The following is a 16,295-nucleotide window of genomic DNA, read 5'->3' on the forward strand; positions in this document are numbered from 1 at the left end:
CTAATCGTACGGTACTCGATCATGTATTTATTGAAAAGTCAACGATCAATGACGTGTGCTCATACAGAACTCTGTCACCTGATCAAATCTTAACATCAGATCACCTGCCCATAATAACTTCTTTTAAAATGCAAACGTCAATAACTAAATCCGATACGATCATTAAAAGACAGTGTATATCATGGACGAAGTGCACGCACGCTCATTTGGTAAATTACAAAACATGTATAGCCCATACCCTTATTGACATACTCTGTAATAGTACAGTAACGTTCGATCCGGACGAGTTAAACGAGAGACTCGTCAGTGCGCTTCATTCAGCCTCGGTACACCTTCCTATAAGCACCTTTAACGAGCACGCAAAACCATACTGGTCTGCGGAGGTTAAGCATTCCTATGCGCATGCCCGGCGTGCAAAGAAAGAATGGTATGATCAAGGTAAACCCCGCGACGTCCATTCGCAGACTTTTTGGGACTATAAAAGCGCCAAGCGTGAATTCCGGCGCACACAGCGACACCATCGTGATACGTACGAAAACAAAGTGTTTGATGACCTTGATAAATCCGCTGAATTGGATCACAGAACATTTTGGAAATTATTGCGCGCAAGAAGTGGCAAAAATTTTGAAATATGTAATTGTATTTCCGTAGATAACCATTCTTACAAACATGAAGAGGTCGCTGAGGGTTTCAAACACCATTTCTCGAAAGTATTTAGTGCGATGACATCGGCTGATAATCTAGATTCAAGGCAACAATTCGAATTAAATGACTATTTGCAAGAAGATACGTATGCCACGAACACTATTACTAAATCAATTACATTCACAGAGGTGAATAACGTCATAAAAAGCCTTGCACGAAGAAAAAGCCCAGGTTTAGACAACGTACTAAATGAACACGTAATTAATTCAGGCACTGAGTTCACTTCGGGATTGACCTTACTGTTCAATAGCATTATCGCGAACGAGCGCGTCCCGTTATCGTGGCAAACGAGTGTCCTCATCCCCGTCTATAAGGGAAAGGGTAAGGATAAATCGGACCCCGCTAGTTATCGGCCAATTTCTTTGATACCATGTTTCTGTAAAATATTCGAAAAAGTTATCCTTAATAGGCTTAACACATTCACAAAACAAATGAAAATGGACTTCCCTTCCCAACAACAACACGGATTCCAGAAAAACTTAAGTTGCATAACAACGTCCTTTAACTTTCAAGAGACTGTTCTGTACAATATTGAACGTGGCAGCGACGTCTACGTGGCGTGTCTAGACCAGCGCGCCGCCTTTGACACCGTGCGGCACGGCTCTTTAATGCTGAAGCTCGGACGTCTTGGCGTCAGGGGTAAGCCCCTTCGCCTGCTTCAATCGTCATATAATAACTTGCGTTGCGTCATCAGATATAGCGGCCAGTCATCCAACGCCTTTGAAATTGTGCGTGGAGTCCGTCAGGGTGGGGTCATGTCTACGTTTTTGTATCTAGTCTACGTCGACGAGCTACTCCATACTCTAGAAAAAAGTAAATATGGTGCAAAGGTGATGTCTGTTAAATGTAATAACCCTACATTCGCAGACGACATCTCCTTACTAGCAACTTCCCCCAACAGTCTGCAGAGTCAGGTCGACATCGTATATAGATACTGCCGCCGATGGAATATCGAAGTTAATGTAACAAAATCGTCAACCATAACATTTTCAAAACGTCGTCGTCCCCTCCCGATAAGTGTTGTCTATGGCAACGCTCTTATATCAAATGCACCTTTTGCAAATCATCTCGGCATACTTCAACAGTCGAACTTAAAAATAGGTGAACGAATAAGTGGTAGAATTCAAAAGGCTCGAAACTCACTTTTTTCAATCATTTCACAGGGCGTTCACCCCTTATGCGTAAACCCTCTTACCTCAGTAAGTTTGTATAAAAAGGTTGTTCTACCAACCCTCCTGTATGGATCTGAACTATGGAATGACATGTCTAAATCCGATGAAAATAAAATTGATGTCTTCCAACACTTTGTATCAAAGAAAATTCAAGGATTGGCATTGCGTTCGCGTTCAGATATGGTACAGTCTATGCTAGGGCTACACAGAATATGTTCTGAAATTGATAGTAGAAAGCTTATGCTCTTACATAAAATATTGTCCCTTCCTGACCATTGTAATACGAAACAAATATTTACTTGCAAGTATTATATGTTTATACGTGATAGCAATACAGTTAGATCAGGATTTATTCCCGATATCTGCTACATCCTACAAAAGTATAATATTGTTCATATGATAAATGATTACATTGTTGAATCTGTTTTGCCATCCAAATACGTTTGGAAAGCACATATCAAAAGAACAATCAATGCTTATGAAATCGACATGTGGAACACCAGAATAGCAAATGATCCAGAATTTATGTTGTTTCGTATACTGCATCCATGTATCCAACCATGTGTCATTTACGTCGTAAGTAAACAACGATCATTTCGAAACACGACGCTAGCTATTGCTAAACTATGATGCAAACCAACTGTCTTAAGAAACATGTACTGTATAAAATGTAATTGTACTTACCAAGAAGAATTGTCGCATGTTATTGCCGAATGCGACAACACTGCCCACCTACTTAATGAGTTCTTAGTGCATGTATTGTCAATTTGTTCAAATGACTTTGTAACCGAACTTGCTAGTCTTGATGCCATTGGTTTCTGTCTCCGTCTCCTTGGCGCTCCTTTGCCGCCAGTACTTGATAGTTCGGATGAATACGCATTCCTTAACGTGTCGTATTCTTTTATTGTGAAATGCATGAAAGCTTACTTCTCTTAGTAGAAGTATGTCCGATGTCTAGGTACATGTACACTTATAAATGGCCCTAAGCATATTTTGCTCTCTTCCGATACACAAGTGTTAAATTATTTCGAAAGCGTCCAAACAACGTATGATTACTACCTCAATTATGTACTGTATATTGCATATCGATTGGATATGGCACAATTGTTATATAGTGTGTGTTTTTCTCTATTGTTAACTTGATTTTTTCTGTGTTCATTCAAATACCTTCTGTTTCGTTTCGCTAAGGTATTTAACACATTGATCACCTTGTATATTTGCTTATATTCATTATTTCGTTCATATATATTCATTTGACAATAGTTTATATTTATCATATATATGTATATATGTGTATATATGTATATGTGTGTATGTGTGTGTGTATGTCTGTATGTGTGTATATGTGTATATATATATGTATATGTATGTATGTATGTATGTGTGTGTGTATGTGTGTGTATATATGTATATATGTATATGTGTATATATATATATATATATATATATATATATATATATATATATATATATATATATATATATATATATATATATATATATATATATATATATATATATATATATATATATATATATATATATATATATATATATATATGTGTATGTATATGTATATGTATATGTGTATGTATATGTATATGTATATATGTATATATATGTGTATATATATATATATATATATATATATATATATATATTATATAAGTGCATGTTTATTCACCAAAGCCCTTTGTATGTGTTTCGTGTATTACATATGTATTTTCCTATCTTCATTATTGGAGGCAATAAAATATTGAATTGAATTGAATTGACATCATTAAAGATGAAAACAGAGAAGAGGAAATTAGAACAATATGCTGTATTGCCGTTTGTGCCCTTTATACAGATTTAAGATAAGTTAAATTATGACTGAAATCCTTTCTTGAAACGGCCCCCATAAGTTTTATGAATACCGCCCCTGGACATGTGTAAAAGGCAGGCGACTAGGCATGTCCCTGAAGTTTACATCCACTTATTCCAACTGCTTCTTAAATATGTTTAATGTTTTTGAAAGAAGTCGCCATTGTTCTGCTTATTTCATTACTCGTTGTCATCCTGGACTTGAAGCGACCGGAAAAGATCGATAACTTTGTCCTCGGACGTCATTTTCTCAGTGACGTCATTGGTCAAGTCGAGATTTTTCGTCAGGTCAAATAGTTCGTGGATGGATTCCACTTCGTAGACAGTTGTTTCTGAATCACAACAAAAACATCATAACTATTCCAGAATGTTAAGCAATCGTTTGATGGCGATATGTACAGTGTGTGTAACCACGTGATGAATTGCGTCATAAATGATTCATCGAAAGGCAATATTTGACTTCCAATAAAGACATTAAAAAAAGATCACTTTATTATTTCCTCACCATTTCAAATCAAACTTAGCGCAGTCTACAGAGCCAGTCATTTGGTAGTTTACCAGAGTTTGTTTTCAGAGGCGGGGCTCTTCAAGCGGCATGCACCTCAATTTTTTTAATTTAACATGGTGGAAGGAAATAATAGTTAATTTATTTTAAGTCGTTATTCAAACCAACTCATTGCCTTCAGACGTAGCATTTAATATGTTATTTATCACGTCATAAACATACACCGATGTACTACTTTGGATTCAATAACGAATTAATAATAGATGCATGGAAATGTTATTATTCATACTTAACACGCCTTATGTTATTATCACGACATAACAGTGACTGTAATTCAAACTGGATAAATAAATTACATGTGCTCAATATGTGTTAGTTTTTAAGGTAAGATTCAGTATATACGGATTTATTTTAGCTCGTTTGTGACGAAATCTAAAAGGTATAAGAATCACTCGCGAGTCCGTTTCCTGGGCAGAAACCAGTAGTGTGACCTTTTTGAAAGAAAATGAGAGAGCAACATTAATGGGGATCGAACCCACGATATGTTGGGTGAGAGAGGCGGACACCTATACCACAAGACAACTCTCACCACTTAAGTTCTTTTTGATGATAATGATTTCAAAATAGCTTTATACATAAACAACCGTACACGCTTACCATTGGTGGATCTTGTTTCTGCAAGTGATGCCACGTGTAAGTCACGTGACTCCAACATCTGGGCGACTCTCTCAGCCTCGATGAGGGGGATACGGAAGCAGGCTATTTTCAGATGAACTTTGAATTTGTGAATCTGAAATTTAGTACAAAAAATATAAGTTAGCATTGCCTTTGAAATATAGCAGGTGTCCCTACTCAAATAGTAGGGACCTTACTGACAAGAGAAAATGCCAATATATTTTTTTTTACTTGAATAAGTTTGGAAATACTTATAACAATCTGAAAATGCTAATTACAATGGAATAATACGCCCATATAACGATATTGCAAGGGTATTTATGTTCAATATTCAAAAGGGGCAAGAAAGCAATATAGCACGTAAAAAAACTCTAGCAGACCTGTGTAAGATTTCGATTTAAAAACGGAACGCTTATTTTTGGACACAATTTGACTTTTATTTATTGTAATTTTGAGTTAGTCATGCTTAGTTGAACTATATAACTTTAATAAAATTTAATAGTACATTTTGACTTATGTCATAACACAAAGTAACTATGGCTTATATAAACATACAAAATTTGGAAGAAAACATAGCTCATTTATGTCGCTTTTATTTTTAATAATGTTATCTTTATTTGTTCCCAGTTTTAGTGCAATGATGCATTCGATTATGGAACTCTATGATCACACAACTTCTGTTCTATAAGGCAGACTGTGTGTGATGCTCATAGTTTCAAACAATGACTGCATCCTATCTTTGAAAAGTTTTTGCATCAGGTGTTCTGAATTGATTTCCTCCGTCTGCAGACTCAGATCTCTTATCATTGAAGTACTTGGGGTTTACTTATTAGTTAATTATTATTTGTTTATTTGTAGTGAGATTTGTGCACGTGAACCGGTTACCCCCCCCACCCAGTAAATTTACATATTACTGACCGTTAGAAGGCGGTACCTAACAATCCTTGAAAAAACATATTTAGTTTGTTTATATATAATATATGCACTGTGCTGTTTGTGGAGTTTTGTGCATGTTTCTTATTTGTGAATTTTTGTTTTTGTGTTCTATGTCTTTGGCGTGTACTCAGTGCCATTAAACCGGGTCTATGTCTTTTTTCTGTAGTTTTTCACGTTAGTATTCTTAAGAATGATGTAACACTATATTCCAATTTCTTCACTGCCACAGTCGCGAGATATAACGACGTTGTATCATGGTTATTACAACGTTATATTCATGACTTTGGTAGGCATGCTGCTGTGGTCCATGATCGAAACAAGAGTGGAAACGTTCAATAAAAAGATGAATAAGAAAATAACAGGTTTAAAATATGTCACTAGCAAATATGTTTGAAGTATGAAAAGACCCCGATATTTAAACACACAAATTGACTTTTTAAGTTGTAATTTTGAGTTTAAATGCTTATGCTTAGCTGCAATATGTTTTGTAAATTTTAATTGAACATTTCAATTAATGTCAAAACAAGTACAAATACAAATGGCTCAAATAAACAAGGTTTAGATCAAATGATCTAACAATACCTTAAAATATCTTCACAGTCACAGTCGTGAAAAATATGACGTCACAGATAACAGAAAGTATGAACCTGAAGGTCAGGAAAACCAACCAGACGAGCACATATTATTTATTCATTACTTTTTGATTTACGTAAAATTTATCTGGACAACAGGAAATGACGTTATATATAAACAGGAATAAACAAACCTTAAGGTCAAGGACACCGACTAGGCGAACACAGATGTGTTTGGTTTGCAGGTTCACGTTGTATACTTCAAGACAGACACGCGCAAACGTTCGAAGCCCAGGAACGCCAAAACATAGCGTAGGGGAATGCTTCACTGAATGGTCGAAAACATAAATATTACATGATTTAATGAAAATGTTTCCCTTTCTTCTGCCATAACAAGTTTTGTCAGACGCACGGTCATTTTTAAAGTTGTTTAAAGAAAAACTAAACTAGGTATGCCTATGTTGTTCTGTAAGCATACTCGCTTCTCACTAAGGCGACCCGGGTTCGATTCCCAGCCATGTTGAGTGTGGTTTGATTAGTGGTCACTAAGCTTGACAAGTGGGTATTCTCTGTGTACTCCGGTTTCTCCAAAAACACAAGACTACCCTCTCGAGCATCATCGTGCCAACGAGAGTGACTTAATTAAAGTTATCATAATTTTCTTAATCGTTATAAAATGAAATAATGATTAAACTATTACACTAATGCTTACGTGAAATCTCCTTGTGGAACAGACGATGATCGTTGAACGTGATAGTCAACTCGAACCCGTAGTTGGCGGGAATGTAGCCAAACGATACACAAGCTGTATATAGAACAAAACAACGTGATGATCAACACGAACCCGTAATTGGAAGGAAGGTAACCAAACAATACACATGCTGTATATAGAACAAAACAACGTGATGGTCAACTCTAATCCGTAATTGGAAGAAAGGTAGCCAAACGATACACATGTTGTATATAGAACAAAACAACGTGATGATCAACACGAACCCGTAATTGGAAGAAAGGTTGCCAAACAATACACATGCTGTATAAAGAACAAGACAACGTCATGGTCAACTCTAATCCGTAATTTGAAGGAAGGTAGCCAAACGATACACAAGCTGTGTATGAAACAAAACAACGTGATGGTCAACTCGAACCGTAATTAGAAGGAAGGTAGCCAAACGATACACAAGCTGTAAATAAAACAAAACAACATGATGGGCAACTCGAACCGTAATTAGAAGGAAGGTAGCCAAACGATACACAAGCTGTATATAAAACAAAACAACGTGATGGGCAACTCGAACCGTAATTAGAAGGAAGGTAGCCAAACGATACACAAGCTGTATATAAAACAAAACAACGTGATGGGCAACTCGAACCGTAATTAGAAGGAAGGTAGCCAAACGATACACAAGCTGTATATAAAACAAAACAACGTGATGGGCAACTCGAACCCGTAATTAGAAGGAAGGTAGCCAAACGATACACATGCTGTATACATAACAAAACAACGTGATGGGCAACACGAACCCGTAATTAGAAGGATGGTAGCCAAACGGTACACAAGCTGTATATGAAACAAAACAACGTGATGGGCAACTCGAACCGTAATTAGAAGGATGGTAGCCAAACGATGCACATGCTGTATACATAACAAAACAACGTGATTGGCAACACGAACCCGTAATTAGAAGGAAGGTAGCCAAACGATACACTGCTGAATATAGAACAAAACAACGTGATGGTCAACACGAACCCGTAATTGGAAGAAAGGTTGCCAAACAATACACATGCTGTATAAAGAACAAGACAACGTGATGGTCAACTCTAACCCGTAATTTGAAGGAAGGTAGCCAAACGATACACAAGCTGTATATAAAACAAAACAACGTGATGGGCAACTCGAACCCGTAATTTGAAGGAAGGTAGCCAAACGATACACAAGCTGTATATAAAACAAAACAACGTGATGAGCAACTCGAACCCGTAATTTGAAGGAAGGTAGCCAAACGATACACATCCTGTTTATAAAACAAAACAACGTGATGGGCAACTCGAACCCGTAATTTGAAGAAAGGTAGCCAAACGATACACAAGCTGTATATAGAACAAAACAACGTGATGGGCAATTCGAACCCGTAATTAGAAGGATGGTAGCCAAACGATGCACATGCTGTATATAAAACAAAACAACGTGATGGGCAACTCGAACCCGTAATTAGAAGGATGGTAGCCAAACGATGCACATGCAGTATATAGAACAAAACAACGTGATGGTCAACTCTAACCCGTAATTTGAAGGAAGGTAGCCAAACGATACACATGCTGTATATAAAACAAAACAACGTGATGGTCAACTCAAACCCGTAATTGGACTGAAGGTATCCAAACGATACTCATGCTGTATAAAGAACAAAACAACGTGATGGTCAACTCGAACCCGTATTTGGACTGAAGGTAGCCAAACGATACTCATGCTGTATAAAGAACAAAACAACGTGATGGTCAACTCGAACCCGTAATTGGACGGAAGGTAGCCAAACGATACACATGCTGTATATAGAACAAAACAACGTGATGGTCAACTCGAACCCGTAATTGGACTGAAGGTAGCCAAACGATACACAAGCGGTATATAGAAGAAAACAACGTGATGGGCAACTCGAACCCGTAATTAGAAGGATGGTAGCCAAACGATGCACATGCTGTATATAGAACGAAAGAACGTGATGGTCAACTCGAACCCGTAATTGGAAGGAAGGTAGCCAAACGATGCACATGCTGTATATAGAACAAAACAACGTGATGGTCAACACGAACCCGTAATTGGAGGGAGGTAGCCAAACAATACACATGCTGTATATAGAACAAAACAACGTGATGGTCAACTCAAACCCGTAATTGGAAGGAAGGCAGCCAAACAATACACATGCTGTATAAAGAACAAAACAACGTGATGGTCAACTCGAACCCGTAATTGGACTGAAGGTAGCCAAACGATACACATGCTGTATATAGAACAAAACAACGTGATGGTCAACACGAACCCGTAATTGGAAGGATGGTAGCCAAACGATGCACATGCTGTATATAGAACAAAACAACGTGATGGGCAACTCGAACCAGTAGTTTGAAGGTAGCCAAACGATACATATGTTGTATATAGAACGAAACAACGTGATGGTCAACACGAGACCGTAATTGGAAGGAAGGTAGCCAAACGATGCACATGCTGTATATAGAACAAAACAACGTGATGGGCAACTCGAACCAGTAGTTTGAAGGTAGCCAAACGATACATATGTTGTATATAGAACGAAAGAACGTGATGGTCAACACGAACCCGTAATTGTAAGGAAGGTAGCCAAACGATACGCATGCGAATATAAATAAGCTTACACACACTTGAATGATTTATTTATTCGTAACGTAGAAATGTTCAATTACCATTTACGACATAATACACATCTTGATATAATTTTCTACGTTTGAGTAAAAAGAATTAGCAGGAAATTATTTTTCCTTGTTTATAACCAAATAACACCAGGTGGTGATTTATAAGCACGAGTTATCCTTGTGCATATGCATGTAAAGGCATTCAGGTTTGGGGAATCGATACGTTCACATCGATTAAATTGATGGTTAAATTTTACAAGAAATTTATTTTTGTGAAAGTTTCTGTTACTTTGCTATTTCATGATATGAATGAACAATTTGTTTTCATTTGTCTTCAAAATACAAAGCGATGTAATATTCATTTGTACAACTTGATAAATACGTACACAAGAATCATGAAAATGATATATTTTCTATACATCATTATTAAGGAGCTTATGGATGATGAGGCCCGACATTTAGTGGTACGAGAAAAATCCTGTAAATCTGGATGACAATCAGGCAGAGGTTTCTGAGTAATTCCCAGAAGAAGGGTTTATCTCAGTTTTTCCTCGGCCAGTCGACCACGTCTGTAAGCTCCATTTTTTGAGCATGTTGTTACCTAGACATACTTTGCTCATGTTGCAAGTTCATGCTGTCCATGATAATCTGTTTCCCAAGTGGTTCACTGAGACTACCAATTAAAAATTATTGATTTTGTTGTGTTATGGAGGTTATAGAATGGTATGCAGGGAAATCAGGAATAAGTAATGCATTTTTCGCTATCGAATTATGGACTGGAGGATTGTTTTCGATATAGATTAAGAAGGACACGCGAGAAAATTCCATGAATCTTAATATCAAAAAGAAGTTATCCCAATGCAACACTGTACTACTTACGATTGAACCGGAAGTGGAACTTCTTGAAGATAAGATTGATACGGAACGTGTGGCTGATGCAGCATTTGCAGTAGAGATGGCGACATGAGCATATCTTGCGGTGGGGGCTGTGGTTGTGATGATGGTGGTAATGGTGCCACCAGCTTAGACCATGGCTGCTTTGTGAAGCTACAAGTATACGTGATGAAAAAAAATAGTCTATGGCATTTGCTTTGAATAACAATTAAAGATAGGAGAAAATATTGTGGAGTTGATGGTTGTGGTATTGGTGATGGTTTTAGTTATTGTGGAGTTGATGGTTGTGGTATTGGTGATGGTTTTAGTTATTGTGGAGTTGATGGTTCTGGTATTGGTGATGGTTTTAGTTATTGTGGAGTTGATGGTTCTGGTATTGGTGATGGTTTAAGTTATTGTGGAGTTGATGGTTGTAGTATTGGTGATGGTTTAAGTTATTGTGGAGTTGATGGTTGTGGTATTGGTGATGGTTTAAGTTATTGTGGAGTTGGTGGTTGTGGTATTGGTGTTGGTTTTAGTTATTGTGGAGTTGATGGTTGTGGTATTGGTGATAGTTTTTGTTGTTGTGGAGTTGATGGTTGTGGTATTGGTGATGGTTTTAGTTTTTGTGGAGTTGATGGTTGTGGTATTGGTGATGGTTTTAGTCATTGGGGAGTTGATGGTTGTGGTATTGGTGATGGTTTAAGTTATTGTGGAGTTGATGGTTGTGGTATTGGTGATGGTTTTAGTCATTGGGGAGTTGATGGTTGTGGTATTGGTGATGGTTTAAGTTATTGTGGAGTTGATGGTTGTGGTATTGGTGATGGTTTAAGTTATTGTGGAGTTGATGGTTGTGGTATTGGTGATGGTTTTAGTTATTGTGGAGTTGATGGTTGTGGTATTGATGATGGTTTTAGTTATTGTGGAGTTGATGGTTGTGGTATTGGTGATGGGTTAACATATTGTTTCGGGGCGCCACAGGCTTAGACCATGGCTGCTTTGAGTTGCTGAAATAAAAATAGTGGTTAGAACTTATTGTGTCACCTTTATAATGCAGATGGCTACTGGTGTAAATACTTTTGTGGGAATGGAAGCCATGATTTCATAGACCACGGCTAATCTATTATGTAAACCCATCAATCTTATTGAAAAGTAGTCCGAAGTGTTTGTAGTACAAAGTAGGGCTTGCGTTGATATTGGTTTGGCTGATATGTAAATGGCGGTCGTGTTGTCACCAGCTGACATCATGACTGCAATTTGAGATTTAATTCAGAGCATTGCAAGCGCAAAATATTACGCAGGCAAAATGTATCGGATGAGTGGTAGTAGGATCATTAAACACCCACGAAAGTTCAAATTCCAAATGAAAACACCTTGAACTAGATGGATACCTTACTGCAACTACATTGGCTGGGAGTGTAGGTTGCATTCTAATGATTTATAATAATGTAATACCGTTTATATAAGAATATTACCATAGCCTCAAAAGCATATCGATGTTGTTTCAGATGATATCTCACAAGATATGTTTAAGAAACAGCAATTTTGATAAGAATAGTATACAACCTTCCATCATTTCCGATATCTCGTCCCCAATGCTCGAAATGTCCATCGCGTCAATCAGGAAATCGAAATCCACGTCATCATCGGGACCGCCAGGAAAGTCAATGACGTCATCAGCATTGTCAGTTATGACGTCATCACTGGAAATGTCTTCTTCAACGACTGCATAAAGTTAAGATGTAATCAATGATATAATAATATACTCAAAAAAGGAAGCACACCTTTTCAATTGGGATCGAAAGGCAGAAGAATATAACTTGTTCGTCGAGGTCCAGTTTACCCCCTTTTTTGACGTTTCAATAAAGCTAAATAGAAAATTGTCGGATTCGTATTTCAATGTAGTGCATGGCGTATAATTTAGTGCATTCAATTGATTAATAGTTTGTTTCATCCTACAAAACCGAACCCGATAGTTCAGTGGTAGAGCGCTCGCTTTGGGTGCGGAAGATCGGAATTCAAAACCCGGCCGTTTCAAATCGAAATGGTTTAAATATGGTACCAGTCACCTCCTCGCATAGCGATCGACATGTTAAGGGTGGTACTCAGACGGGTTTTAAGGATTCCACATTAGAGGGGGCGTAACCTAGAGGCCGTAACCTTTTGAGATGCGCCCCTTTTTGTGAGTTGGTTGAGGAAACAAACTATTTACTAAGTTACCCTTATTGTAAATACATGTTTCAAATTGGAATAGTCATGTGTAAGTGCATTCGGTGGTGTTGAGTGTTACTTCAATGAGCAGTTAATTTAAGAACTTTAGTCTGAGGATTCATATTGATTATTCAATTATACACTTTACTGTGAATCAGTTTGAACTTGATATAATAACCATAATAATAATGATAATAATAATAATAATAATAATAATAATAATAATAATAATAATAATAATAATAATAATAATAATGATAATAATAATAATAATAATAATAATAATAATAATAATAATAATAATAATAATAATAATAATAATAATAATAATAATAATTATTATTTGTTACTGTAGTTCTGTATCGTAAAAGTTAGTAGGGATAGAAAAAGTCACAATTGTTATCTATACGTTGTAGGAAGCTTTCAAAAGGTGTGTTTTGAGAGTTCTTTTGAATGAATTAAGTGATGAATCTTTTCTAATGTGGTTACGACCAAACGCAAGCATAAGAGTAAAACATTACCGTCCACATAATCCTTGATGATCTCAAATAACTCCCTGTTGGTTAAACACTCAGCGATGTTCACTTGCAGAGCGAGAACGCAAGACAGGCTCAGCAGAAGAATGGAGAACCGCATAACTTTTGGCCTGGAGCGGTTATTATGACCAACTAAGAAGAGTGTATCCCCGAAAATGACACTTTAAATGGAAATACGTGAAATGCATATTTATATAAGAAGAGGTTCAGGATGTGTGTCGGATACAGATCAGTGTACTTATATTTGATCAAATACCTTGATAAGCCTTAATAGGTTCGTGTTCGATTTGTCATTAAACAAATAAGGTTCACTCCTAGGTTTATTTAAATGTTAAAGGGGCACACTTTAGGTTAATGTAATATTTTTTAATCTGAATGATGTTTAACTCATTTGACTTGAATGATCGAAACAAAAATCAAAACAAACATCTGATTTGTGTAAAGTTAAAACAAAACTATATGCGATATATTCGCGCTTTTTTCACTGGAGAATATGTGGCCATGTATCAGTTCTTATGTTTTATCATTAAAGTCAAATAAGTTACACATATAATAAAGTTTTGTATCTTCTATAGGTCTCCGCAGAATTGTGTTTACAGTGACTATCATTTTACAAATCAATACATACACAAGGAAAACAAACATATATTTTGAGTGATAAACCTTTAACTACTTCCTAATTAATGCATTTATGTAAAATATTAATTAGTAGTAAAAAAGACTGTAACCGTGTATTCAATAGCTGATTAGTCAGACACATTAAATGATAAGGGAGTGCTAAAGGCTTTATTGCAAACTACTATCGTCTCAAAAGGTAGAAATACCATGATTTCTGCACCTTCCTTCCAAAGTAAAATCGGGATCCTTCGTTAAAACCATTGATTTAGGGATTTATTCATCCTTTATGGTACTTGTATTGAAACAGTTTCCAGGCTCTTTGGACTAGTGCATTAATTCAATGTATACGCAAATATGGGATTCAGAAAAGGCTATGCGGTTTTGTATTGTTATGTTTTAGTTAGTATAACTTTAGGTCATCTAACTGTATTATATCACTACCTCGTTGGCTGATACTTTGTCAACGCAAAATCCAATGCAGGGAGAGTGGCAGTAGGTGGATCTTTTACACCCGGATAATATGAATTTATAATTGATTCAGCCTAGTACATGTACTTCCTATCTGCAATTACATTGGCTGAAAAGGTAGATTGTATTATATCTACTTATATCGAACAAATCTCCAGACCTGTAGTGAGCCAAGAAGAAATTAAACTCGCCATGAGTGAACGGGCGTGTACATTTTGCGTAGGCTTGTATCTCTTATAAATGAAACCATAGATAACGTAGGTTGTATTATATGTACTGATAATGTACAAATCCCCAGAAATGAAGTGATTCCAGAGGAAATTAAACTCGCCTTGGGATTGCTCGGGCGTGTACATTTTGCGTAGGCTTGTATCTACATGTATTATAAAGCAGATCAATTTACTGTAACGCCTAATTGATCTTTATTCTAAAGATGGTTATCAAGAAATCGTGTTGCTATCATCTAAATCTACCAAATGTTATCTTACGATTATAAACAGGATTCAATTTACAAAAACTTCGATATGTAAAGGACTTCTTTCCGAAACATGATTATATTTCTGAATGTTAAGATATTAAAAAGGCTATTTTCCGGAACATAATTATATTAACAAAATCTAAAATATGTAAAGGGGCTACTTTCCAGTTTTCAAGAGGCATAACACTTAGGCCTGTAATTAACTTAGTCTAATTGTGTTTATATCATATTTGAAAGGTAAGTAAGTTGTTGGTGAGTATAATATATACAGACACCTCTCGCAATGCAAGTTATTTTCTAAACTTATCAATCATTATGAATGAACATAGGTTCATAACATTGACCATATTGATACTAATAATTGTGCAATGAAATTTCGTTCGAAATACAAAGAAAAGCAAATTTAAAGCTTGTCCACAAAACTAATAGAGAGGTTGCACGTTACGTAATCAAATCGATAGCCGCCATCTTGGAGGGACAGACTGATAAGCGCAGCCATTGTTGACCTCCAGACGAGAGAAGTCAGAACTCATTTGAAAATGGTAAATTCATGCAGTGTGTTTAAGTGTCATAATAAGGCAAACAAATCAGACAACAGAAAGTTTTTTCCGGTTACCGGAAATTATTCTTCACCAAGATGACAGGACCCGAGAATTATCAACGGAAAGGCGAAGATCGTGGCTTGCGAGACTCGGTCAAGATTTCACAGGGAAAACCTTAGCAACATCAGAGTGTGCTCAGATCATTTTATTTCAGGTAATATACAATAATTGCACTTAATTATGTTTGTTATTATTCTTAATTTATTGTTTTCCTTTTTATTCAGTTGATTCAGATTAACAATATTCCGACAACAACATTATTCGTACCCGATTTCATTCGTTAATACGACCTACTGCACAGTACTTCAAAATTGTACTTCCTAGCTTTCGCTGATATTATTATGTTAATTTAAATATGTATGCCAACTTAAATAATCGAGAGGTATTTGTACGCAGATTGTGATATATAGTGATGCTTTTACATGACTTAGAATGTTCGTACTCAAAGTTCTTCACACCCAAATTATGACCAAAATGTCGATGTCAAATGTCTGAGAATTTTAACATTGAATGATTCACCTGTTTGGCTAGAACATAAAAAAAAAATATGTGCTAAAGGAATGATATAATTTGTTTCATATGCTCATCATTTTAGCAGAACAATATTTTATTTTATACAGTATTTATTTACAGGGCAGCATTGTATGACAGAGAAAATCCAGACTGGGCACCATCAATCAACCTAGGATCT

General features: G+C 36.2%; 1 protein-coding gene across 1 annotated transcript; it reads right to left on the reverse strand.

Annotated features, from left to right (window-relative positions):
• Nucleotides 1-3,573: 3,573 nt before the first annotated feature.
• Nucleotides 3,574-13,582, reverse strand: LOC128221195 (uncharacterized). Its single transcript, XM_052929676.1, has 7 exons — nucleotides 13,424-13,582; nucleotides 12,258-12,416; nucleotides 10,698-10,865; nucleotides 7,141-7,233; nucleotides 6,623-6,756; nucleotides 4,903-5,035; nucleotides 3,574-4,072 (listed from the first exon to the last, which is right to left on the reverse strand). Exons 1-7 carry the CDS (start codon nucleotides 13,536-13,538, stop codon nucleotides 3,921-3,923), a joined length of 954 nt encoding a protein of 317 aa, XP_052785636.1. The 5' UTR covers nucleotides 13,539-13,582; the 3' UTR covers nucleotides 3,574-3,920.
• Between the last annotated feature and the right edge of the window lie 2,713 nt (nucleotides 13,583-16,295).

This window comes from Mya arenaria, chromosome 16 (assembly GCF_026914265.1).
Source record: "Mya arenaria isolate MELC-2E11 chromosome 16, ASM2691426v1".
NCBI classification, from domain to species: Eukaryota; Metazoa; Mollusca; class Bivalvia; order Myida; family Myidae; genus Mya; species Mya arenaria.

What these genes read in the sequence shown, in the direction of transcription:
- LOC128221195 (XM_052929676.1), bottom strand. Translation starts at nt 13,538, where the DNA reads ATGCGGTTCTCCATTCTTCTGCTGAGCCTGTCTTGCGTTCTCGCTCTG. An exon ending in GTTCCACAAGGAGATTTCAC is followed by an intron (nt 6,757 to 7,140) that starts GTAAGCATTAGT and finishes TCGACCATTCAG; the next exon opens with TGAAGCATTCCCCTACGCTA. An exon ending in AGAAACAAGATCCACCAATG is followed by an intron (nt 4,073 to 4,902) that starts GTAAGCGTGTAC and finishes GTTGTGATTCAG; the next exon opens with AAACAACTGTCTACGAAGTG.